The sequence below is a fragment of the Lasiosphaeria miniovina genome (assembly GCF_030549165.1).
Source record: "Lasiosphaeria miniovina strain SMH2392-1A chromosome Unknown B0T26scaffold_7, whole genome shotgun sequence".
In the NCBI taxonomy this organism is placed as follows: Eukaryota; Fungi; Ascomycota; class Sordariomycetes; order Sordariales; family Lasiosphaeriaceae; genus Lasiosphaeria; species Lasiosphaeria miniovina.
This window is the reverse complement of record NW_026848226.1, coordinates 2356395-2380325: the sequence shown is the minus strand read 5'-3', so window position 1 is coordinate 2380325 and position 23931 is coordinate 2356395. Positions and strand designations below refer to the sequence as shown.

The 23931-nt window shown below is 55.9% G+C and overlaps 8 protein-coding genes across 8 annotated transcripts; 5 read left to right on the top strand and 3 right to left on the bottom strand.

Moving 5' to 3' along the window:
• Positions 1 to 209: 209 nt before the first annotated feature.
• On the top strand, positions 210 to 2811 carry B0T26DRAFT_680255 (glycoside hydrolase family 13 protein; the record flags this gene model as incomplete). Its single annotated transcript, XM_060440472.1, has 8 exons — positions 210 to 294; positions 364 to 488; positions 564 to 663; positions 719 to 834; positions 893 to 1584; positions 1653 to 1988; positions 2045 to 2675; positions 2746 to 2811. The coding sequence occupies 8 exons, from the start codon at positions 210 to 212 to the stop codon at positions 2809 to 2811; spliced, it is 2151 nt and encodes a 716-aa protein (XP_060291684.1).
• Positions 2812 to 3557: 746 nt separating this feature from the next.
• B0T26DRAFT_680254 (P-loop containing nucleoside triphosphate hydrolase protein) lies at positions 3558 to 5850 on the top strand (the record flags this gene model as incomplete). The annotated part of the gene is made up of 10 exons (XM_060440471.1): positions 3558 to 3568; positions 3662 to 3819; positions 3906 to 3920; positions 4001 to 4086; positions 4146 to 4188; positions 4245 to 4283; positions 4344 to 4365; positions 4460 to 4909; positions 5053 to 5096; positions 5156 to 5850. 10 exons carry the CDS (start codon positions 3558 to 3560, stop codon positions 5848 to 5850), a joined length of 1563 nt encoding a protein of 520 aa, XP_060291683.1.
• A 1063-nt stretch (positions 5851 to 6913) lies between these two features.
• On the top strand, positions 6914 to 7855 carry B0T26DRAFT_655856 (Alpha/Beta hydrolase protein; the record flags this gene model as incomplete). The annotated part of the gene is made up of 2 exons (XM_060438660.1): positions 6914 to 7476; positions 7561 to 7855. The coding sequence occupies 2 exons, from the start codon at positions 6914 to 6916 to the stop codon at positions 7853 to 7855; spliced, it is 858 nt and encodes a 285-aa protein (XP_060291682.1).
• Positions 7856 to 8431: 576 nt separating this feature from the next.
• B0T26DRAFT_656581 (uncharacterized protein) lies at positions 8432 to 10075 on the bottom strand (the record flags this gene model as incomplete). The annotated part of the gene is made up of 3 exons (XM_060438720.1): positions 8432 to 9589; positions 9671 to 9850; positions 9899 to 10075. 3 exons carry the CDS (start codon positions 10073 to 10075, stop codon positions 8432 to 8434), a joined length of 1515 nt encoding a protein of 504 aa, XP_060291681.1.
• A 948-nt stretch (positions 10076 to 11023) lies between these two features.
• B0T26DRAFT_806331 (origin recognition complex subunit 5 C-terminus-domain-containing protein) lies at positions 11024 to 13133 on the top strand. Its single transcript, XM_060447186.1, has 3 exons — positions 11024 to 11448; positions 11551 to 11955; positions 12024 to 13133. The coding sequence occupies exons 1-3, from the start codon at positions 11341 to 11343 to the stop codon at positions 13035 to 13037; spliced, it is 1527 nt and encodes a 508-aa protein (XP_060291680.1). The 5' UTR covers positions 11024 to 11340; the 3' UTR covers positions 13038 to 13133.
• A 1094-nt stretch (positions 13134 to 14227) lies between these two features.
• B0T26DRAFT_657059 (triose-phosphate transporter family-domain-containing protein) lies at positions 14228 to 16049 on the bottom strand (the record flags this gene model as incomplete). The annotated part of the gene is made up of 2 exons (XM_060438755.1): positions 14228 to 15583; positions 15657 to 16049. The coding sequence occupies 2 exons, from the start codon at positions 16047 to 16049 to the stop codon at positions 14228 to 14230; spliced, it is 1749 nt and encodes a 582-aa protein (XP_060291679.1).
• A 901-nt stretch (positions 16050 to 16950) lies between these two features.
• B0T26DRAFT_680249 (uncharacterized protein) lies at positions 16951 to 18976 on the top strand (the record flags this gene model as incomplete). The annotated part of the gene is made up of 2 exons (XM_060440470.1): positions 16951 to 17049; positions 17159 to 18976. 2 exons carry the CDS (start codon positions 16951 to 16953, stop codon positions 18974 to 18976), a joined length of 1917 nt encoding a protein of 638 aa, XP_060291678.1.
• Positions 18977 to 20502: 1526 nt separating this feature from the next.
• On the bottom strand, positions 20503 to 23230 carry B0T26DRAFT_461678 (uncharacterized protein). The gene is made up of 3 exons (XM_060435155.1): positions 21417 to 23230; positions 20832 to 21362; positions 20503 to 20761 (listed from the first exon to the last, which is right to left on the bottom strand). Exons 1-3 carry the CDS (start codon positions 23019 to 23021, stop codon positions 20666 to 20668), a joined length of 2232 nt encoding a protein of 743 aa, XP_060291677.1. The 5' UTR covers positions 23022 to 23230; the 3' UTR covers positions 20503 to 20665.
• Positions 23231 to 23931: the final 701 nt, after the last annotated feature.

The following is a 23931-nucleotide window of genomic DNA, read 5'->3' as shown; positions in this document are numbered from 1 at the left end:
GCAGGCCCTATTATCCACAGCATTGGATTTCACGTCCTGCATCGCCTAGCCTAACCTCACCTCACCTCACCTCACCTCACCTCACCTCACTTCACTCCCTCTTTTCTGGGCCATCACATCACCATCATTCCAACACGACGCATATTCCCAGTGAAGACTACCATCCTGCCAAGTTGCCCGTCGCATTCGTGACGACAGCTGTGCAGAGAATGGACACCATTGCCGAGAAGTCGTCCAACACGCTGGCCGGCGGCGGCCAGGTGGCCGGCGATGACATCCCCAAGGATGGTACAGGTACGACTTCTTTCTCTATTTGGCACGCCGTGCTCTTGTTTTGGAGTTGGTGATTGACTCGACCAACAGGCGTTGTCAAGCTCGATCCCTGGCTCTCTCCGTTCCAGGACTCGTTGAAGCGTCGTTACGCCAAGACCCATGACTGGATCAAGCGCATCAACGAGACCGAGGGCGGCCTCGACAAGTTCAGCAAAGTAGGTGATTCGTATCCGCGGCGATGGGCTTTTTGCTCCCCTATTACCTCCTGACCTTGCCAACTCTTGTTCTAGGGCGCAGACAGCTTTGGGCTACACGTGGGCAAAGATAACAGCATCACCTACCGAGAGTGGGCGCCTGGTGCCGTGAAAGCTTCTCTGATCGGAGACTTCAGTATGTTTCCCCCTATTTACATACTAGCTCGGGGCTTTTGTCTTACTGTTTACAGACAACTGGAACCAGGAGACACATCCGATGCAGAAGAATGAATTCGGTGTTTTCTCCGTAACCATCCTCCCTAATGCAAACGGCCAGGCCGCCATCCCGCACAACTCAAAGATCAAGGTGCGTCTTGTGCATCCCAAGAACTGCGTGCTGCCTCTTAGGTCTAACAAAAGCCCAGGTGTCCCTTGAGTTGCCAGGTGGGATGTGGGTGGACAGAATACCCGCGTGGATCAAGTATGTCACGCAGGATCTCTCAATCTCGCCTGCGTATGAAGGCCGGTTCTGGAATCCGGCCCCTGCAGACAGATATGTCTTCAAGCATCCTCGGCCGAAGAAGCCCGAGAGCCTCAGAGTCTATGAGGCCCACGTCGGCATCTCTTCGCCCGAGCTGCGGGTCGCCACATACAAGGAGTTCACCAAGACCATGCTCCCGCGCATCAGAGATCTGGGATACAACGTCATCCAGCTCATGGCCGTCATGGAACACGCCTACTATGCCAGCTTCGGCTACCAGGTCAACAACTTCTTTGCCGCGAGCAGCCGGTACGGCTCTCCCGAGGACTTGAAGGAGCTGGTTGATACGGCCCATGGCATGGGCATAACTATGCTCCTAGATGTGGTGCACAGCCACGCCTCCAAGAACGTGCTCGACGGGCTGAACGAGTTTGACGGCACAGACCACCAGTACTTCCATGAGGGTGTCAAGGGAAGACACGAACTCTGGGACAGCAGGCTCTTCAACTACGGCCACCACGAGGTCATGAGGTTCCTGCTCAGCAACTTGCGGTTCTGGATGGACGAATACTGCTTCGACGGGTTCAGGTTCGATGGTGTGACCAGCATGCTCTATCTCCACCACGGCATCGGGACGTAAGTTTTGTGTACCCCAGTTCCTTTCCAGTTTCGCATAATAAGGAGATTAACCAATGTGTAAAAAGTGGTTTCTCAGGCGGTTACCATGAGTATTTTGGCGCCGGTGTCGATGAAGAGGCCGTCGTGTACATGATGCTGGCCAACGAGTTGCTGCATGAGTTGTACCCCGACGTTATTACTGTAGCCGAGGACGTATCGGGGATGCCAGCCTTGTGTCTGCCGCTTGCCTTGGGCGGTGTCGGCTTTGATTACCGGCTCGCCATGGCAATCCCGGACATGTGGATCAAGATCCTAAAGGAGCAAAAAGACGAAGAGTGGGACATTGGCAACATCTGCTGGACGCTGACCAACAGGCGACATGCCGAGAAGACGATCGCATACTGCGAGAGTCACGACCAAGCGTAAGTTTCGGTTTGCACGTGGTGCTTATTTCAGAGCTGTACTGACGTCTTTGCAGACTTGTGGGAGACAAGAGTCTCATGATGCACCTCTGCGACGCCGAGCTCTACACCAACATGTCGACCCTCACGCCCTTGACGGCCGTCATTGACCGGGGTATGGCGCTGCACAAGATGATTCGCCTGCTCACGCACAGCCTGGGAGGCGAAGGGTACCTGAACTTCGAGGGCAACGAGTTTGGACATCCGGAGTGGCTCGACTTCCCCCGAGAGGGCAACCAGAATTCGTTCTGGTACGCTCGGCGCCAGTTCAACCTGACAGAAGACCCCCTTCTCAGGTACCAGTTCCTCAACAACTTCGACAGGTCGATGAACACCACCGAGGCCAAGTATGGGTGGCTTCATTCGGACCAGGCGTTCATCTCCCTGAAGCACGAGGGCGACAAGGTAATTGTCTTTGAGCGTGCCGGCTTGGTGTTTGTGTTCAACTTCCACCCGAGCAACAGCTTCACGGATTACCGCATTGGCATCGAGGTTCCGGGGACATACCGGATCATCCTGAACACGGACAGCAAGGACCATGGCGGCTTCAACCGGCTGGACGAGGCGACACGCTTCTTCACCGAGCCGCTCGAGTGGAACAACCGAAAGAACTGCACTCACGTCTACATTCCCAGCAGAACGGCTTTTGTAAGTTTGGCTGGCGCTGGCCATCACCGACCCTCCCTTGTTGAAAGTCAATTATCTAACGCATTTCCAGGTACTGGCGCACGAGTCGAGAATCGGGGCTGGAGGGGCGACTCTGAGAGGATTCCAGTGCTACTAAGACCCCCCAGGTGCAGTGTTTCTTATTGTATTTTTTCTTTCTTTTCTCGGTTGGCTCATTATTTGCAAGTCCCCTGGTCAGAGTCTAATTTAGACAAATAGATGGTATGAGGGATTCTAAATAAATAAACAAATAAAAATGAAAAATTACTGTCAGTAGCAGGCGCATCCCATCCGCAGTTTGTCTAGGCTGATTGACGGATTTTTTGACCAGTATACCGATCCTAAAATCATGGATGCTGTTCTATATGGATTTGTTCAAATTGCAATGAATGATGAACGAATGCCGTTTTACGTGTACCAGGTTGAACCATCGTCGGCCTAGGACCCCCCTCAGGCTTGCTTGCACTTGGTTGTTGCACTTGGTGCTTCCCCGGCGCCAAAAAGCCGCAGCGTACAGTCGAAGGATGTTTCGGGAGAGCGGGTGGATGTGGATGCCTCAGGCGCGTATACTGCCTGTATTTGCTCGGCAACTGCCAAATTGATGGATGGAGCACTGAGGGAAAAAATTGGCTAGCGGATGGCTGGCTCCTGGGCGAGTGCCCCACATTTCATAATAACTGAGGTGTCCGGGAGGTGAGGTGGGCAAGTGCGGTGGTCACGTGGCAGGCTCACAGCTCCGCAGCACCTAACCGAAAGCTCGTTCCTCGTCGAGAGATTTTCGAACCCGTTTCTTCCCTCTTCCCAAGCCATCAACCCTTCGACTGCACATCCACCATCTAAAGTCCGCCCTTTACCATCGTCAGGATGTTCAAGAGGTGAGTCCCGACTTGCGGACGGCATTCCCAGGCCGCGCAGAGACCAATTGAGGCCAATTGAGCTGATGCGAGAGCAAATTTGTCGTGATGCAGCGGCATTTCCGCCTTCGCTCGGACGGCTCGTCCCTCGTTCGCGGCCGCCACTCGTCGCGCTGTCCGCCCCGCGAGCCTCAATCTCCGCGCCCCTTCTGCCCTCAGCAGATTTGCCAGCACTGCCAGTGTCGGTGATGGAAAGATCTACCAGGTCATTGGTGAGCACCGCCGCCAACCCCGGCCGCAGGAGGAGTCCGACACTAGTTCCGAAACATCCCGGCTAACCGCGCAATTCAACCCATAGGTGCCGTCGTCGATGGTCAGTCTGCTGCTTGCTGGAATCTACGCCTCGCAACAAAACCAACTCCTGAGCGATGGACTAACTATCGCCAAATACAGTCAAGTTTGACACCGAGAAGCTGCCGCCTATCCTGAACGCCCTCGAGGTTACCAAAGATGGCCAGAAGCTCGTGCTCGAGGTCGCGGTATGCCAAGCCCAACACCCGGCATCGCTCGGGGTATGACTCGCTAACTAGCAACACAGCAACATCTCGGCGAGTCTGTCGTGAGATGTATTGCCATGGACGGTCCGTCTTCTTGAATCGCTTAGTGCTTTGGCAAGTTTTTTTCTAAACGGACACAGGTACTGAGGGTCTTACCCGCGGCGCCAAGGCCACCGATAGTAAGTTGATATTTTCCCCCCCCGAGGCCAATGACATGCAGTGGCTAACCTCAATCGCAGCCGGCGCTCCCATCACAATCCCGTAAGTTCTAGCGCCTGTGTCGGTCCCAGAGAGAGTCGCTCGCAGCTTGATGCGGCCACATCGAGCTGATCCGCTGACCCATGATACTAATTAGTGTCGGCAATGCCACGCTCGGTCGTATCATGAACGTCACCGGTGACCCGATTGACGAACGTGGCCCCATCAAGTCGGACAAGAGACTCCCCATCCACGCCGAGGCTCCTTCGTTCATTGAGCAGTCCACGGCGGCCGAGATTCTGGTGACTGGCATCAAGGTGGTGGATCTCCTCGCCCCTTACGCTCGTGGTGGAAAGATTGGTCTCTTCGGCGGTGCTGGTGTCGGCAAGACTGTCTTTATCCAGGAGTTGATCAACAACATCGCCAAGGCCCACGGTGGTTACTCCGTCTTCACCGGTGTCGGCGAGCGTACCCGTGAGGGTAACGATCTGTACCACGAAATGCAGGAGACCTCGGTCATTCAGCTGGATGGCGAGTCCAAGGTCGCCCTTGTCTTTGGCCAGATGAACGAGCCCCCAGGAGCCCGTGCCCGTGTCGCCCTTACTGGGTACGTTTTTTTGCCGCCGCTGCAAGCGCCTAGCTGCAGCCTACTATCCCACTATCTTGTCCAGATCTTCGCCTACTATTCTGTTTTCTTGTCGAGCTCTCAGCCTCACTGCTGGACTTCTATACTAATATTAAACAAAATAGTCTAACAATTGCTGAGAATTTTCGAGATGACGAGGGCCAGGATGGTATGAAAATTCTGCTTCTTCATATCTAAAAGCCTCGACGCAATGCTGACCATGCACAGTGCTTCTCTTCATCGACAACATTTTCCGCTTCACCCAGGCCGGTTCCGAGGTGTCTGCTCTGCTCGGTCGTATCCCCTCCGCCGTCGGTTACCAACCCACTCTTGCCGTAGACATGGGTCAAATGCAGGAGCGCATTACCACGACCAAGAAGGGTTCTATTACCTCGGTGCAGGCCGTCTACGTCCCCGCTGATGATTTGACTGATCCCGCCCCGGCTACTACCTTTGCCCATCTGGACGCCACCACTGTCTTGTCGCGTGGTATCTCCGAGTTGGGTATCTACCCCGCTGTTGACCCTCTCGACTCCAAGTCTCGTATGCTCGACCCCCGTATTGTCGGAGATGAGCACTACGCCACCGCCACTCGCGTCCAGCAGATCCTCCAGGAGTACAAGTCGCTGCAGGATATCATTGCCATTCTGGGTATGGACGAGCTGTCGGAAGCCGACAAGCTTACTGTCGAGCGTGCCCGCAAGATCCAGCGTTTCCTCAGCCAGCCGTTCACGGTTGCCCAAGTCTTCACGGGTATCGAGGGCTGCCTCGTTGACCTGAAGGACACGATCGCTTCTTTCCGGTCTATTCTGGCTGGCGAGGGTGACGACCTGCCCGAGGGCGCCTTCTACATGGTTGGCGACTTCGCATCGGCGCGGGCGAAGGGAGAGAAGATCTTGGCCGATCTGGAGAAGAGCTCTTAATAGTGTGCGTTTAACGGAGCATGAACTGGTGGCCTGTGTATAGAAGCGAAAAGAAGTTGCCGGGGAGGCCCCCCTAGCTCAGTCAAGTTTTTCATTTGTGTGAGCTGTGTATCAATCAAGTCTTTTCCTGTCTACCGTACGTGCCAGACCATGTTTCTTTATTGTTGACACTGCAGGTATATAGGATAAATGCTCGACTGGTGGCAGCGGTTGATGACGTCTGCCTAAGCTTCTCACGTGTTGTTTCGCCATGTGAACTCAAAAGGGTTGCTCTGCGCCCGGCCATTGAAGTAGAAAGGTATTTGAGATTCTCAACGGATGTTGCGGCAATCTGTCACTCTTCCGCGGGATTAACCAACCACGACGCCCGGGGTCCTGGCGATGCGGCGGTCCAATGAGAGCTCGATCATGTGTTATACCGGTATCCCTTTTCGCTCGTCTTCCTCCGGCCGCCGATGGGTCGTTTTAGCCGCCCTTTCCATGTCTTCGGGTGCCTACCGTATACGCCTCTTCCCCCCTTTCCCCATTCTCCGTCTTGCGGGGGAGAGTGGAGGGGCGTCTTGTGGTTGGTGCAGAAATTACTGATTTCTTCCCCTTCTTCGTTGGTATCTGTATGTGCGTGTAGATTGCCTCCGTCCACTCTTCCCCCCTGTCTACCTACCGTGGCCCTCCCATACATGCCATATCACATTCTGGGGTATGGGGTAAATTCTCCGCTGTCAGTTGTGTGTGTGTGTGTGTGTGTAGGTTCATATGTTGGGCGGGAGCAAGCGGGAGCGAGTGGGGGAAAGAGCATATTCCGAGATGGAGGCTGGCTTGCTTGCACGGATGGATGGCTATATGCTAGCTAGCCACTGTGTAGCTACCTAGCTATATATGCCCGTCAGGTCTTGGCTTTCAGGGGAGCTCTTCTTGACTTCTCTGTTCTCAGCTATGTGTGTGTGTGTGTTTGTGTCATTGTGAGTCTTTGATTTTTGATCTTTTGTTTGATTCAAGGTTCTATACACATACAGGGAGAGAGAGAGAGAGACAAACAGAAATGCTTGGCACAACGGCCCTGGCGATGGCCCTCACGGCCGCGTCCCTGGCCCCCGGCGCGGCGCTGACCCGGGTCAGCTACCCCAACAACGCGACGTCCAAGGCCGAAATGTGGGTCTACGTGCCCGACAAGGTCGTCGACAACCCGCCCGTGGTCATCGTCATTCACTCGTGCCAGTCGACGGCGCAGTCGTACTTCCGCAACTCCAAGATCCCGTGGGCGAAAGGGTCCGACAAGAAGGGCTACATCACGGTGTGGCCCAGCAGCCCCAACAGCGGCACCTGCTGGGACGTGTCGAGCAAGGCCTCGCTCAGGACCAACGGCGGCGGCGACTCCCAGGCCATCTCCAACATGATTCTGTATGCCATCGACCACTACAAGGCCAACCCGGCCCGCGTGTACGTCACCGGCGGCAGCTCCGGCGCCATGATGTCCAACGTCATGGCTGCCACGTACCCCCAGCTCATCAGCGCCGTATCGCTATACAGCGGCGTCGCCGCCGGCTGTTTCGTGTCGTCATCGGGCGGCGTCGACGCCTGGAACAACTCGTGCAGCGGCGGCCAGAGCAAGGCCACGCCCGAGGCTTGGTGTGTTTTCTTTTGTCTACCCCTTTTTCTCCCCCTTTCTCGTCCATGTAAAGAAAGAACACGAACTGACAACGTTCAAAACAGGGGCAACGTCGCGCGCAACATGTTCCCGGGCTACACGGGCCCGCGGCCCAAGATGCAGATCTGGCACGGCAGTGCCGACGGCACGCTGGCGCCAGCCAACTACCAGGAAGAGATCAAGCAGTGGACGAACGTGTTCGGCGTCGACCAAACCCCAACCAGCACCGTGGCCAACTTCCCCGAGCGCAACTACCGCACGGACAATTATGGAGATCACGTCCAGGGCATCTATGCCACGGGCGTTGGGCACAGCGTGCCGGCGAACTTGACGGCTAGTGAGGAGTGGTTTGGGCTTTGAGCGGATGGAGGAGAGGGGATGGACGGGGGGGGAGAGGGAGAGGGGGAGTGTATATAGGTCGATTGTTGTGTGCAATAGGTATATCATATATATTTCACACGGCCATGTCTGTTTGAGACCTTGACAAGGTAGGCACTGTACGTGCATATATTACACAAGCCGGTATGACTCTGTTCGGAGCCCTTCAATTGTTTGACTTTCTGTTGCGGCATTTTCAGTGTGTTTGTGTGGTGCATGGGATGGGAATATTCCACTTTGGTGATACGTGATGTTAACTATAGAACACGCTCTCGCTCTCGCTCCCGGAGTACGGATACGGATACGGATACGGATACCTAGGTAGATGAAAGAAAACATTTGCAATGTACCCTGTATGACACAGCTCACCAGCTACGTAAGCGAGACAATACGGAGAACATGAAGAATACAGACAAAAAAAGCCCATCACCCTAGGAGAGAGAGTGTTTTTTTTGTGTACATCATTTCATTTCCAAAAATTCATTTTTAAGCTCGCAACAAAGACGAAAAGAAAAGAAAAAAAAATCAGAAAAGCCATCATGATATATATCCCCGCCCTCAATCCTCAGGCAGGCCCTTGCCGGGATGGGCCTGTTCCGGCGGAAAGCGATAGTTGAACCTGCCCGTAACGGGGTCGTAGACGAGCAGCATGCCCGTATCATCGGGCCAGGCGCGAGACTGGATATACAGGTGTTTGTCCTTACTGCAGGCGTCCCAGTCGGGGGCGCGCCAGGCGGGGTCCTCGAGCAGCGCGCGGGCGATGGCCGCGTGGTCGGCGAGGTCGACGGCCGCCAGCGGGATGCGCAGCATGGGCTCCCAATCCGGGCCGACGACGGCCGCGATGGCGCGGATCTCCGGGTCGGATATGTCCTGCATCCACCAGATGTTGTCGACGAGCTTGAGGAAGACGAGGAAGTGCGCGATGATGACGAGGGCGCGCGGGCGGCGGGCGCGCGCCGCGGCGATGAAGTCGGGCGTCAGCCGCGAGAGGAGCGTGACGATGCGCAGCTCGAGGATGGGGTTGAAGCCGTTGAGCAGCTCGGCGTACAGCGAGCCGAGCAGCTTGAGGGCGTGGTAGTAGGTGGCGACGGCACCAGAATCGGGGTCGCCGCTATCGTCGCCCTGCTTGATGGTCGACAGCATAAAGAGCAGGTAGTTTGGGATGTGGCGGGTGGCGGCGTCGTAGTCGATTTTGGGCCGGAAGAAGAGGACCTCGAGCCCCGTGGGGTTCTTTGAGCGCATGCGCGTCAGGTTAACTATGACGCCGACGCCACGCCACAGGACTAGCCAGTCGAGGATGTACAGGGGCGTGGCGTCTTCGCCGCGGAAGCCGTACGACGACAGGCCGCACAGCACGAGCGAGCCGGCGACGAGGGCGGGGAAGGTCGACGGCTCGGCGTCCTCGACGGCGCGGCGGTAGCCCTCGAAGGCCTGGCCGCGGTAGAGCAGGGCGGTGGAGCGCGGGACGTCGAGGGCGCCGGAGCGGGAGCCGGACCCGGCGTGGCCGACGTGTTGCATGTGCATGGAGGCGAGGCCCAGCAAGCAGTTCATGAGGAAGTCGTTGGAGAAGGCGAGCTCGATCAGCTTGACGCGCAGGGCGTGGTCGACCGTGGGTTCGCGTCCCGAGTTGGACGAGAGCGACTTGAAGGTTGCGGTCGAGTAGAACCACAGCAGCCGCATGTCGACAGCCTCGCGTCCCGCGGGTATGAACAGCGGCTCCTGCACAACCGGGAAGGCCGGGGCGCCAAGGGGGCCATTGTACGAGACCACAGCCGCGGAGGCGGTATTCGTATATACATGGGGGGATACGGAGCTGGAAGCGGAAGAGCCAGAGCCAGAGCCAGAGCCAGAGCCAGAGCCAGAGCCAGAGCCAAAGCCAAAGCCAGAGGAATGAGAGACGGGCAGTGGGGGGTACTCGCACGTGTCACCCCGGAAGGAACACGGGCGACACAAGGGCCGGGCTTCATCGCATTTGACCTGGACAGGGTGTTAGCCAACAGTTTGTCTAGGAGTCAAGTTGCTCACCTTGCGCCGCTTGCAGTTGCGGCAGCCCGTCCTCGACTTGCGGTGAGGCCGCTTGGAGTAGTAGGGCTTGAAGCTGTCGACGGCGGTTGAATTTGGACTCGCCGGACCTATGCTTAGACTTTGTGCCGAAGACTCAGCCTCGGGGTAGCCGCCGTCACCTCGAGCAGCGTAGTCCATTGTGTTGCATCGACGTCGACGTCAGTGTCAGTGTAAGTGTCAGTGCCAATGATGACAAACAACGAGGCATCCCAACAGACACTGTATACCGTATACCGTATACAGCTCGTATATTTATATGATTACCTGGGTAGGTATACAATATCGAAGCTGAGGTTGCGATAGAATCAATGGCCCATCCATGTATGACTACGCAATCAGCGAGCCATAGCCCCAGCGCGCCAAGCCCGCGCTCGAAGGATTGGTAGGCATAGGTAGGTGTAAAGCACGCTGGTGGGATTGGTCGTGCATACATACTCCGTACCAGCATACTGTTAGGAGAGTTCCAGCAACCCTCCCCTCCGAAGCTGCCCAGGTCGTAACATACTTAGGTACTACAGATAGTTTGAGGTTTGAGCTTCCCATGACGCCGCATTCTGGAAGCTCTATCCGTATTGAGTATGCACAGTACTGTACGTACTTGGCTTACATCGGGGCAACGAGGCCAACGTCGTCCGTTAATCCGTCGACCGAAAGCATAATCCCGACGGGTGCTTAGCTCGGCTTGGCTCGGCTTGGCTTGGTCTGGTCAGGCTAGGTTTCAGAAGGAGCAGCGCCCTACGGAGTACGGATACTGCTGACCTAGCACTTTATCTGGCCAAGCAGGACGCCGAGCCGTTGATGTGACTGGTCAATTGTCAGTGGCATCGAAAATGGAGAAACGGGGCGGGCGAGGGCAGCAACCACTCACCAACAAAAGTCTTTTGAGTGTCGACGAGACATCCGGCTTGGCGCTCACCATGTGTGTCTGCTGCTGCTGCTGCAGGGCTGCAGGGCTGGCTGCGCCTTCTTGGCCCGGCCATAATATTTTAGCCCTGTTTTTTCGAGTTACACAGCCGCTGAATAATGCGTGTTTAATAATCGAGGTTTAGTTCAACAAGTTCAGAAGCCCGGTCTCCCATCTGGCGTAAAGAGCCAAACTCCGTAACTAATACCAACTGTGCCAAGTGGCAAGTCTGCGCTGCTGAGCACGCTTACGGAATTCACCAGTCGCGCCAAGGCGCCAAGGGCTAGTCCACCTGCCGCGACACTGGCAAACGACCCTACTGTGTAGAAGTTAGAAAGAACCCTGGGGGCGGCACGCGTGACACGACTTGCATCCATTACATCCATCCCATCTACGGATACGGATATTCATGGTCGACGACGGCGACTTTCCAACTCCCACACTTTGACCAATTGAACAAGCAATCTACACCGCACCCCCTCCACCGTCGGGCCCGACCATGCGGAATTCTTTGTTCCAGCTCCCCGACGAGCTGGTCTTGACGTCGCTTGCCCAGGCCTTTCCTTGCCGATCCTTTCAACTTCGATCCCTGGCGACTCTCTTGCACGTATGCAACTCAACCTCCCCTCCACTCGCGCCTCGCCGCTTGAATCTACATCTACACAAGCCCGCCCACATAACCCGCCGTACTGACTGATTACGACGACAGCCGGATGCCGCACCATGCCAGAACGTCGTCCTCTATGGGACTGAGGCCACAGGAAAGAGCGCCATAACCGTCGCCCTGCTTGCGCGGCTCGAGGCCAGCGAAGACGACGGGTCGCCAGACGGTGACCTGCGCCTCCGCTTCGCCATTGTCAACTCGGTCGAGTGCATCACGAGCCGCCACCTCTTCGAGAGCGTCGTCGGCAAGGTCGCCAAGGCCCTGCGCTGGCATGGCCCGTCATCCTCCCGCTGCGAGAACGTGTCGCAGCTGACCGTCGAGCTGTCCAAGATGCTCAAGTACGCTCCGCGGCCCGACGGCTTCCGCTTCGTCCTCGTCTTTGACGGCATCGACCGCCAGAGGGAAGCAACCCCAACTCTGCTGCCCGCTCTCGCGAGGTTGGCCGAGATTGTAAGCTTCCCCCTTGAACCCCCTTCTTTTCTTGTCTTGCTCACCCCTTTTCTCGTCCCCCGATCCAGATCCCCTGCATAACGAGCGTCTTCATCGTGACATCTCCGCCAGCCAGCTTCCTGCACACGGCGTTCGCGCCGCACGTACACTTTCCCAACTACACCAAGACCGAGTTCGTGGCTATCGTCGCGGCTGGCGGACCACCGCTGGAGGCGCCCGCGCTGCCGAACACCACGCCCGAGGAGGGGGCGGACCTGTGGGCGCGTTTCGCGGCGGCCGTGCACGACGCGCTGGCGCGCGCCGCCACGCGCACGCTGCCGGCCTTCCGCCACGCCTGCGACGCCCTGTGGCCGCGCTTTACGACCCCCGTCGTCGCCGGCACCCGCGGCGCCCGCGAGTTCTCCAAGCTGCTGATCGCCGCCCGCGCCCACTTCCAGGACGAGTGTTTGCTGGACCCGGGCATCATCGTGGCCGCGCGGCCGCCAAGCGCTGCTCCTGCTCCTTCAACTCCTATCCCCAGCGGCAGCAACTCCATAACTCCCCAGACCAGCAGCAAGCCCCACACGTCGGACCTGGCGGCGCTGCTCCCGACGACGGCGCGCCTCCTACTGCTGGCCGCGTACCTGGCGTCGCACAACGCGACGCGGCACGACCTGGTGCTGTTCTCGACGCACCACCACGGACGGCGGCGGCGGCGCGGCGGGCTGTCGGTAAGTGTAGGGCGTGGGGCCGGGCCGGGCCGGAGCAAGCACCGCAAGATTGCGCGCAAGCTGCTCGGCGCGCACGCGTTTGTGCTGGAGCGCATGCTGGCAATCTTCGCGGCCGTGCGCGGCGAGTGGGACGGCCGGTATGCTTCCAGGGAATGGGGAGGGCTGGTTGATGGCATGGATGCTGATATCGGCATGGCCATGGCCACGCTGGCGAGCCTGCGGTTGCTGGTGCGCGTCGGCGGCTTGGCCAGCGCCAGCGGCGGCGACGCCATGGACCGCGGCGGCAAGTGGCGCGTCAACGTCGGCTGGGAGATGATCCGCGCGCTGGGCCGCAGCATGGGCGTCGAGGTCGAGGAGTGGCTGATTGAGTGAATGACTCACTCACTCACTCGCTCGCTGGTCAGCTAACTGGCTGGTTTTACACTACATTAATAATAAACAACCAAGAATAGAGACTGTGATCAACTGTCTTGCTAATTTCCCACTCATTGTCTATCTATTCTGGTACTGAACGTCTAGTTTCGTACTTATAAACATAACATGAACATGTATACTCGGCATGTTTGTATGTATTATTTCGTCCTGCTCAAGGACGGACTTCTACAGCTAGATCTATCACCAAAGTGAAATAAATGGCTTATACCCATCACCACACACACACTATAAAATGAACACACTCAAGCATTTGCCGCGGTACAGCAAAAAGGTCAAAAAAATTGAACGGCACTGCTCCGATAGTCATATCATACTCGGTATGTTTATTTAATTTCGTCTACTCTAGGCGCGACTTCCACAGACACAAATTCGGTGTATGATATATATCATACAATTAGAAATCAGAGGGGTGGTGACTGGTGACTGTTGACGCGTGACGGGTGACAGTTGATGTTAAACAACAATAAACCCCAGCCGAACCCTTCGCTTCAGCCCCTCTAAAACAAAGAGAAAAGGTACCAACAATAACGCCGTCTATGCCTCCCTCTTATCCTAATCCTCCTCATGTCCGCCCATGTATATTGTAATCATGGCAACCATCCTAAATCTCTAACAATCAACAATAATAGTGGTAATAAGAATAGTAAAACATAAAAACGTTCCCGCCCTTTGACCATTCTTTTTCTATGGGTACATGGGAGAGAGAAAAAAAAAGAAAGCATTTATTCTCCCATTTCCCTTTCCATTTCATATCCCACTCTTGTCGCTGTCCCTGCCTTACTTCCTGCCGGGTCGCCACGATACGACGATATAACATCAAGAACAAAACATGGCGATGAAACTCCGTTTCCACTACCTCCCTCATTACACACACAACGTTGATTGCAACGAGTCCCGGGCTCACTTGCTTCCATGCCTTCCTGTCGTGAAATGAGCAGCACTCGTAGAATATAAGTAGTCGTAGTAATAATAGTAGCTTTTGTCTTTTTTCCTCTCTTTTTCGGGAGGGAGGGGGACAGGAGTAAGATAGATAAAAAGTTGGGTTCTGGATTGGATGCCAAAATGAAGAACAAAATCCAAGAGGAAGAAATGAAGAAAACAAAATATGACATGATCACGGCCGTCGTCTACCTCGCAACCACCATGCCGCCGTCCCCAAGGCGCCACGTGTCTTCCTGCCGCGTCCCCGGCGGAAGCCAGCTGGCGTTACTGGTACCCCTGATGCGGCCGCGCCCGAGGTCGTCCGACTTCTTGGCGTCGTTCGCGAGGCTGTTGGACGCCGAGTGGCCATTGGTGTAGCCGCCGCTGCCGAGCGGTGGCGGCGGCGGCGCGTCAACGGCGATGGGGCTCTCGAAGATGGTCTGGCTGATGGTGCTACTGCCCGGGGCGAGCTGCGACATGGCCGCCCCCGGCTGTTTCGGCACGTGCAGCGGCAGGATGGGTAGGATGGACTGGTCGAGCTTGCTCTCCGTCATGGAGCGGGCCCGCTGGTCGGCCTTGTTCTTCATGTTACTCCTATCGTAGAGATACAGGCCGAGGAAGGTTAGGGTGATGCCGGCGCCCTGCACGTTGGTGGTCGGGCTGCGGAACCAGATGATGGCGATGATGATGACAAAGACGCGCTTGATGAGGCTGGCCACTGAGTACGTCACGGGCGACACCATGGACAGCAGCACAAACGCCAGGATGTTCTGGGCAAAGTGGAAGGTGCCGTTGAAGATGAACTCGAGCGTGAGCCGGCCGTGGTCGAACGAGTTGGGGCTCACGGCCAGGTCCAGCGAGCCGTCCCACAGAAAGTCGCCGATGATGCCAATGCCCTCGCTCCAGAGCCAGATGGGGCCCGTGATGATAAAGGCCATGCCGGACGAGTAGCAGAGTAGGTTGAGCTTGTCCAGCTTGCGGGACTGCGCGCCGAGCCCCATCTCCTCAGCGCGGGCGGCTTCGTTGAAGAGCCGCTTGGAGAATATGTTCTGCGTCACAAAGATCATGGTCGCGAGCAGGGCGGAGAAGATTCCCAGGTACTCGCCCTCAAAGCTGTGCTTTCCCGAGCAAGCCAACATGACGCCAGCAGTGAGGGGGACTAGGGATAGATAAGTGGCCCTAGGATACTGAATATCAAAGATAAATCGGTAGGCGAGGACAGTAAACAGTGGAGACAGCCCCTTTATCGTGTGGACGAGGGAGACTGGGATTTTGGAGGTGGCCGTCGAGCTGAGGAGATGGCCTGCGATCTGAAAGGCCGCTAGGGGAAGCGTGGTAACGATGACATCTCGCGAGGGGGCGCGGATGGGATTCTTGAGGGCTGGGATAGCATTCCGTAGTCTCGGGAAGGTCGAGGCTAGGACGGAGAACAATATGCAGTAGGACGAGACGAAGCCGAATTGCACTAGCGTCAACGTGGCGGGCTTGTCAAAGGCCGTGAGGATGGACTTGGACGAGGTGTTGGTCAGGGCAGACGACCAGTACCACATGACGCAAAGCGTCTAGTAAGCAAGTCGCAGTCAGCATTGGGGGAGCGCAGAGCGGGAGATGGGACGGATAGAGTGTAGAGCATACAATAAGCTTGTACGAGACGGGCGCACGAAGCGCATCCGCGATCTCATGGGCATTCTGGCTCATACTTCCCGAGCGAATCTGGCGGATGGCGTGACTTATGCTCTTCTGCTTCCCATGGCCGAACGAGCGTGGTGGAGGATCTCTTGGAGCCCACCTAACGCGACTTTCTCTCCTCGGATGCCAGCGATCTGGGTGTTCGTTGGGGTTTGTGGCACCATTCTGCTGCCAACGAGGGCTTGGCTCCCGCCCGTTCGGGGTGCCAAAGGCATGCCCTGTATCGAAGTCGGGGAACTTCTCTGTGCCGCCATTGACGTTACCCGGGCTGCTCCCGATGGCGCTGGCATCGGCAAAGGGTTTTGTGCCTGACGAGCGGTTGGTAGAAGGCGTGCGCATAGACGAGCCACCAGCCGACGAGTGGGAGGTCGAGTGCGAAGTCGAGTGCGGCATCGTGATGCGCAATTGGGGGCCCGGGGGCGGCCTTCAAACGAGTGGACGACGCTGCGATTCAATGCGGCTGGTGTGCTGCCAGTTACCTGGTCATTGCCTCTGCGCTGCGCTGCTCCCACTGGCGAAGCAGGTGCGGATCGGATAAAATTGATTGACACGAATTGGGAAGGTTCCGGTTCGAGGTTCCACAGGCACAGGCAAAGGAACAGGCAAAGGCAAAGGCTGCAGATTGCTTGCAGATTGCTTGCAGATTGCTTGCACTTCGCAGGGGGAGGCGTCGTGGACTGGTGAGACCGTCTTGTATTGCTGTTTGATGTTGGCCGATGCGAGACGAGCACCAGGTCAAATGTCAAGCATCCATCAGAATTAAGCTCACTTGGCACTGCCAATCCGATGCGCGGCATCTCACACGCGGCGCAAAGGCGACAGGGCTACGCCTGCGCCGGATCCGCAACAGGCCCAACCAAAGACCGCTCTGCACCGCCACACTAACGGCCTTTTTCTGATTGTCAGCCTCACTTTCCGACCAAGTCTGCATTAGCGGCTAGATCTGGCTGCCTGGAGCACGGGCCATATGCTCACTAGCCACACCTGCCGCCCCACCGGGAACCTTGGCGGGCTACTGATCTGGGCTCGAAACCTTTGGGGCGCGCAACCTTGTTCGAGACTTGTTCAACTACGCGCAGCACCTTTCCTACAGTGCACCTACCTCCGAGTACCAAACGACATCGCGCAACACGTCGACCCCTCACACTCGTTCAAAACCTTGCACCATTTCTTGTTGGATGATTCACAACCTCGTAATCGCGCGTGATTAGGAGCGACCGGCTCCTCGAAGCTCGACAAAATGGCCCAGTCAAAAGATACCAAAAACAAGCTGCGCCGGCTCAAAAAGAGAGAGCAGAAAAAGGCAAAAGCAGCAGAGACGGCGGCAGTCACAGCTGTGGTTAGCGCCCCCATTTCCTCCCCTCACCTCCCCTCGCTCCCCTCTCCCCACTTTGCTTTCATCTTGCTATAGCGGCAGTTGGTGTCTAACAAAACATGTGCTGTGCTAGAATGACTCTAGAGCTTCGGTCGAGCCAAAAGACGAGCAGGCAGTATCCCCTTCGCACGACGCAGATAATCTCGCCGTGAAGGCCCCTTCATCCGTCCAAGAGTCAACCGCCGAGGCGAAATCGCAGTCAGGCGTCTCTGCCACAGTCAGCGCAAACGGAGCAGCTGTTGACGACGACATTGACCTCGACATCGATGAAGGCGACTTGCTCAGCGACCCCGCGTACGCCGATTACAAGAATATCTTTGAGAAGTTCGGAACCGGTATCGGAGACGACGAGGTCGCACGAGAGGCCAACGCCGGGAACAAGGGCGAGGTGTTTTTCGATGACAACGAGGGCATTCCTAGCGAAGGCGAAGATGACGCACGGAACAGACTGTCAAAGAAGAAACGCAAGCAGCTGAACAAGCTCACAATTGCCGAGCTGAAGGCTTCGGTGAAGAACCCCGAGGTGGTTGAGTGGAACGATGTCTCGTCATCGGACCCGCGCCTCTTGGTGCACATCAAGTCGCAACGGAACGTTGTCCCGGTCCCGCCTCACTGGGCGCTGAAGCGCGAGTACCTCTCCAGCAAACGGGGTGTCGAAAAGCCTCCTTTCAAGCTGCCCAAGTTCATTGCGGACACGGGAATCACGGAAATGCGCGATGCTGTCCTCGAAAAGCAGGCCGAGCAGACCCTGAAGCAGAAACAACGCGAGAGAATGCAGCCGAAGATGGGCAAGCTGGACATTGACTACCAGAAACTCTACGACGCTTTCTTTCGCCACCAGACCAAGCCCGAGCTGACGCGGTTTGGCGACGTCTACCACGAAGGCAAAGAGTGGGAGGCGGACTACAAGATATTCAAGCCCGGCGAGATTAGCGAGGGACTGCGGGAGGCATTGGGCATGCAACCCGACTTCCCCCCGCCCTGGCTGCTCCAGCAGCAACGTGTCGGACCCCCTCCATCTTACCCTACCCTCAAAATCCCCGGACTTAATGCGCCCTTGCCACCTGGCGCCAGTTTTGGCTTCCAACCAGGCCAGTGGGGCAAGCCGCCGCTGGATGAGTTCAACAGGCCTGTGTATGGCGGTGACATTTTTGGCATTATGGGTGCCCCCCAACCTGGCGCGCCATACCAGCAGCAGCCACTCCTGCAGCAGCCGGTTGCGGTTGCTGCTGCCGTCGAGCCGATTGACCGGACACTCTGGGGCGAGCTCCAGCCACTTGCCGAAGAATCCGAGGAGGAAGAGTCGGACGAAGAGGAGTCAGATGACGAGGGTGCCGATGTCCCCGGCGGCACCGAAACTTTCACCGGCCTCGAGACGCCTGGTGGGTACGCTAGCACCATTCACCCAGACAGCGTACCTTCTGGCGTTGAAACCAATATTGGAGGCGAATTTGATCTGCGTAAGACACGACGTGGATTTGAGACTGAAGAGGCGCCCCGGTCCGCCTACCAGGTCATCCCCGAACGCCAAGTTCGGGCTGAGGGATTCTTTGGCAGCGACAAGACGTACGAGCTACCCAAGCACGGCCCGGGCCACGGCCCGCCTGTCTTAGGCCAAGAGGACGATAGCACGCGAAAGCGCAAGAAGCCCGGCGATGTTGATGTGGCGCTGGACCCCGATGCGCTGGTGTCACAGAATGGCATCGACAAGGAGGAGTTACGACGGCAGTACGAGACGACCAGTCGCCAGGATGGCCTCGGCGCTCAGTGGGCATACCGAGAGGATCTCTCGGAGATGATTGCCAAAGAGAGCCGGAAGCGCCAGAAGCTTGACGAGAAGGCCAACGAAAGGAAGAGGGATGACAAGAAGAAGGAGAAGTACACCTTCTAAGATAAAGATTGTACGATTTTTCCTGGACAAACCTCCCCCCTGCGTTTTTACTTACATGATGTGTAGGTATATTAATGAGTTTTGCACGCCTTGCTACTGCAACCATTTCCCTCATTCACAACGTGCAACATGGGAAACGAAATCGCAGACGCCTCACATAGCGGGCAACACGTGAAACGAAATTGCAGAAGCCGCACATATAGCGGGCAGGACGTGAGACGAAAGCTGTAGATGCCTATTCATAACGGGCATGACGTAAAGGGAGAACCGTAGACGCCTTATTCACGGCGGGCAGGACGTGAAACTAGACTCGCAATCGCCTCGTTAAAGCGAGCAGGACGTGAGACAGAAAAGTCAGAAAAATGTAGGGCGTCTACGGCATCGATGATATGCTTTTCAGTGTTCATGTCCCTCTTTTCTTTCGTCTCAGGGCCTGCCTGCCTTGCCCTATTACTTGCTAGGGATTGCCTTGAGTGATTTTGGCAGTGATTTTGCTGTCCTATAATAAGTGTGAATATACATGTGTCAAACTAGCTAGGTAGCTTCCGGCTCTCTCTGTTCGTGTATCCGAATCCAAAACACAACTTTATAAGCAGCCAAAAAACATTTTGGTATCATCCTATTATCTGTACATCACCTCTCCCTTCCCTTGTTTTTTAACACGTCGTCTATCTATTTGCCACGCCAGTATCGCCTGATATTAGGACCATGTACCTACCTACTCGAATGGCTAGCCGTCTGCCGTACAGAGCGGTGTTTGAGTGAGTTAATACCTTAAGGTAGTCCACATCTAGTAATACACCGCGGCCGTGCACCTGTCATGTTATAGGAACAGCATAAGCAGCAATCGACATTCTACCGAGTCCGTTAGTCAGCCGTCCCCCTCGCTCGGCAACCAAAAAGGGGCCATGGCATGAATACCGACGGCCAGCCTCGTGCAGTACTACTGCATACCTCACCTTACCTGACCTGACCTGACCTGACCAGCGGTTCTTTCTATACCACCGACAAACTGGATCCGTCAATCACCCGCCGAGACAAATTTCTACCGTAGAATACATCACAAGGAAGGAACATATTTGGGAGACCTGTAAACCCTCGACGAAGATATCAAGGGTTTTCGCGTGCAATGTTGTCGTGCTTCCATAATGGTATCAAATCCTACGCGTGTACCGTGGATAAATCCACAACCTGCAAAACAAACCAAGAGCCCCCGGTTCAGCTCAAAAACAACGCTAAGACGAAGAGCACGTTCACCAACTACATCTAGCCTCGGAAAAAGTAAAAAAAGCAAAGATAGTTCTGCGGCCTGGTGCGGCTCGATTAAACAGAGCATGGACTTGTAGCAATGAGTTATCTCCATTTTCACAAATCCAGCCAAGAAATGGATACAGCCAGCCAGCCCTAAGCTCTCCCCCCCACCAAAACGACTCCTGACCTCTTCCACCTGTTAATATATGATAGCGCCGAGCCGATAACTGGGAACCGGTCCCTTCGCGTGATGTGTGTTGCTTGCTTGGGACTATATTACATATTGCGTATGTCTTCTCCTATCTCCCTTCTCTCGGATATTAATGCCTGTCTGCCTCGTCCCTGAGACGACGTAGTTCCTGTTTTTGGATGGCTTTGCATGCCAACTTATTTGTGCCACGGCTTCCGGCATATATTCCTTAGTTGAGCAGACTAGCTCTAGGAGCACTTGCCGCACACCCAAGTTTTCTCTTCCAAAACTTCCTCGTCCACACCGTCCACGCAATCCACGTGGTACAGACGTTTTTTGCACGCCTAAAAGAGAACGTTAGAAGCGCTCCTTCAAATTTACCCACTAGGCTTTGAACAATAAGACACCACTTACCTTGTTAGAGCAGGACAACATTGCCGATACCGGCACAGGTTTGCCGCAGGCATTGCACCCGCCCGTAACATTATGCCTGGGTAGTACTTTGGGCGCCTCGCCAGAATTTTTGGTCCTCGCCTCGTTGATGCTCTTGGTGGCCTCGAAAATGGATGCCTCGTTGATGGCTCGCCTTGCCAGCAACATCGAAACATGCTTACTGAACTCCTCCAACCGACTCCGTTTGGACACAATCCAGCCCGCTTTCTCCTTCGAAAAGCCGACGAAGACGCGCGGCAGGTACTGCTCAGAAGAGATGTGCTTGTTCAAGACAAACGAGTCCCATTCCTGCATGTACTCCTTCTCCCCGGGCTCGACGTCAACAAAGTCTTGCAAGCTATCACGATGTTTGAGAAGAAGCCATGAATCGTCTACCGGGTGCTGGCGGATTTCAGCGCCTGGCACAAGCTGTGCTTTGCTTAGCGGGTCGAAAAGCGGCTGTTTGATGTTGGGTACCACTATCTTCTTCTTTGACCGCTTGCTGGCGAATTTCTGGGAATGTGTTAGTTTTGTATGCAAGAGAACTGTCTCCGTAGAGAGGCTTGCCTTAGGAGCCCTCGCCGGGACAAATTTTTCAATAATCTCGTGATCGTCATCGGGGCCCAGACGAGACGTGACCCATGAGAGGTCGCCCTCAACATATTTATCTAGGTCAAGTGGCTTGACTGGGAGACCGAGCTGATAAACTTTTGGCCGGAGTGCTTGGGCAAGATCAGTGGCACTTGGCGTGACCTGAACCCTGAACTCTCCCTTCGTCCGGGCGTCCCGGGGTTGGAAATAAAAGTCATACTGCGGGTGGCTCTGGTAATGAGCTCGTAGCTGGCTGATCCGCTCGTTCTCCGCACCGCAAATCAGACACGCGAGCTTCTCGGTGTGTACTTGCTCGGGTGGAAGCACATATGTGATGGACTGCTCGTCAGGCTGATCAATCTCGTCGTCTAACCTCCGCCGTTTCTTGGGCTCCTTCCCAACGGCGGTGTTCCAGATGTGCTTGACGTTGTAGTTGATTTCTGGCCTCGGCCGTCTGGTTCGACTTGGCGTCACTTCGCCCTCGGCCAAGTCGTCGGGGAGCTCTGAAAAAGTACCATTTGTAATCTCACTCGAGAGCTTATCTGCCTCTCCATTAGCCAGGTATTCGAGGCCGTAGTCATCTAGGTGGTCTTGCTGGTGCCTGTAGGCACCGTTTACGCCATTAACACCGATATCGATGCCGTTCACACCGTTCACGACCTTTGTGGGTGAATTTCCGTTCACAACACCGTTAACTGGGGGCAGCACGGTCTCGTTCCGGGCAGACACTGTGATGGACTGCTTGATATCCTTCCCACGCGCAAGCTGGGTGGAAACTGGCGTAAACCAGCGGACATCAACGTCTATGGAAAAATCAGTCATCTCGTCGCTCTGGGAAGTCTTCTTCAGCTTCAGTCGAATGGTTTTGCGGTTGCGGTTGTATATGTCGACAATGGTGGCGGTGAACGCCCACTGCCGAAGAGGGAGCCGTCTGTCATTCCAATGGGCTGAGTTGTCGGGTGGGAGGAGGTCATTGGGGGGCCAGTTAATACCACCGCCGGACTCGAGCCGGATTACCACCTGGTACGAGTTGGCGAGGCCAAAGACCATGTCCTCGTCACGCTCGAGACTGATCTTGTCTTCGGGGATGTAGAAGGGCTGGATGGAGGAGAAGCGGGCCATTGGAGAAGAGCCGGCGGGGTTCTTGAACATGTTGACGTCGCACAGCTGGCTGTCGGCGTGCAAGACGACATCCTCGTCACCTCTACGGCACGTGACCTTGATACTGCAACGGACTCTGAAGTGATTTGTGTCTTTAACGTTTGGTGGAATTAGGCCGTTGAGGATGCCATTCTTGACGCGAGGCGCGTCCTTGTGGCAGACCTTGAGGAGTTCGATGCGGAGGGCCCGCGGGATGGTGGCATAAGGCTCAAAGAGCGGAAAGCCATCATAGTCGTTGTCGATGCGAGGGCGCTTGTTGCTGTGCTGGCAACGATCTTCGCCGTTGCCGCACTTGTCGACACCGTCGCGAGACGGTGACGACGCGTTATTTCCCATCTTAGTGTTCCAGTGGTTGGTGGCTCTGATCCAGTTCCGGTGCAGGAAAGGCAGCCTGCGGTTGCGCGAGTGTGTGCCCGTCATTGCTGGATAAAGACATCAGAGACCCACGGGCCAGAGAAAGCGTGCAACACAAAGAGGGTCCGCCTCTGGTGGAGACGGCCGAGAGTGAACTAGAAAGCTAATGACAATAGCATGAGCGACGAGACAGCGACGACAACAAGGGCCGCATTGTGCGGCCCGAACCTAACGAGGGGAGGCGGAGCGCTGATGAGCGGTTTGCTGACTTTTTTTGATATCAGGTGTGATGGATACACGGAACCCGAATAATAGCAAATAGGTAGGCAGGTAGGTAGTTAACGACGTGTGGGTTGAAGAGTCTGCAGGTTGCGGGTGCCGAGGGAGTTGGTGAGGCGTCAGGAACGATCAAAGTTTTAAAGAAGTTTAAAGTAAAACAAGAAAGGGAACAAGAAGAGCCGGACTGGGCGGACTAATAAAAGTGTATGGTCTTGATGAAGAGGCAGGTGCGACGGATAATAACAGAGAGGCGGCCAGGCATTGAGCACTATGTAAGGTACACTGGCTGCACTGAACTGCACTGTAGTGACAACGACTGCCTAGTCGAAAGTCTGTCGACACTCAAGAGCGTCTTGTCGTCTCATCTGCGTCAACTTGAGAGACGTGGCGTTGCCCGATGAAGAGAGTGTCGGGGCAGTCTGAGCCTGAGCGACAACAGAGACAGGGGTGCCGCGAAAGCGACGAGCGTCCCGGAGCTAAGGGGGGCTCGGCGCAGGGCGTCGTCGAACACGAAAAAAAAAATCAATGGCAAGACGCACGACGGCCGCCGCCGTTATCAAGGAAATACAGTCGTCCGGGTGGGAGGTGACATCAGAGACAGATGGGAATAGTAAGGGGTAGTCACTGTACGGCAGCGGGAGCGCGGGAGGTGATGGACGTGGGAGAAGACGCGTACCGTACGGAAGGGCAATGGGCG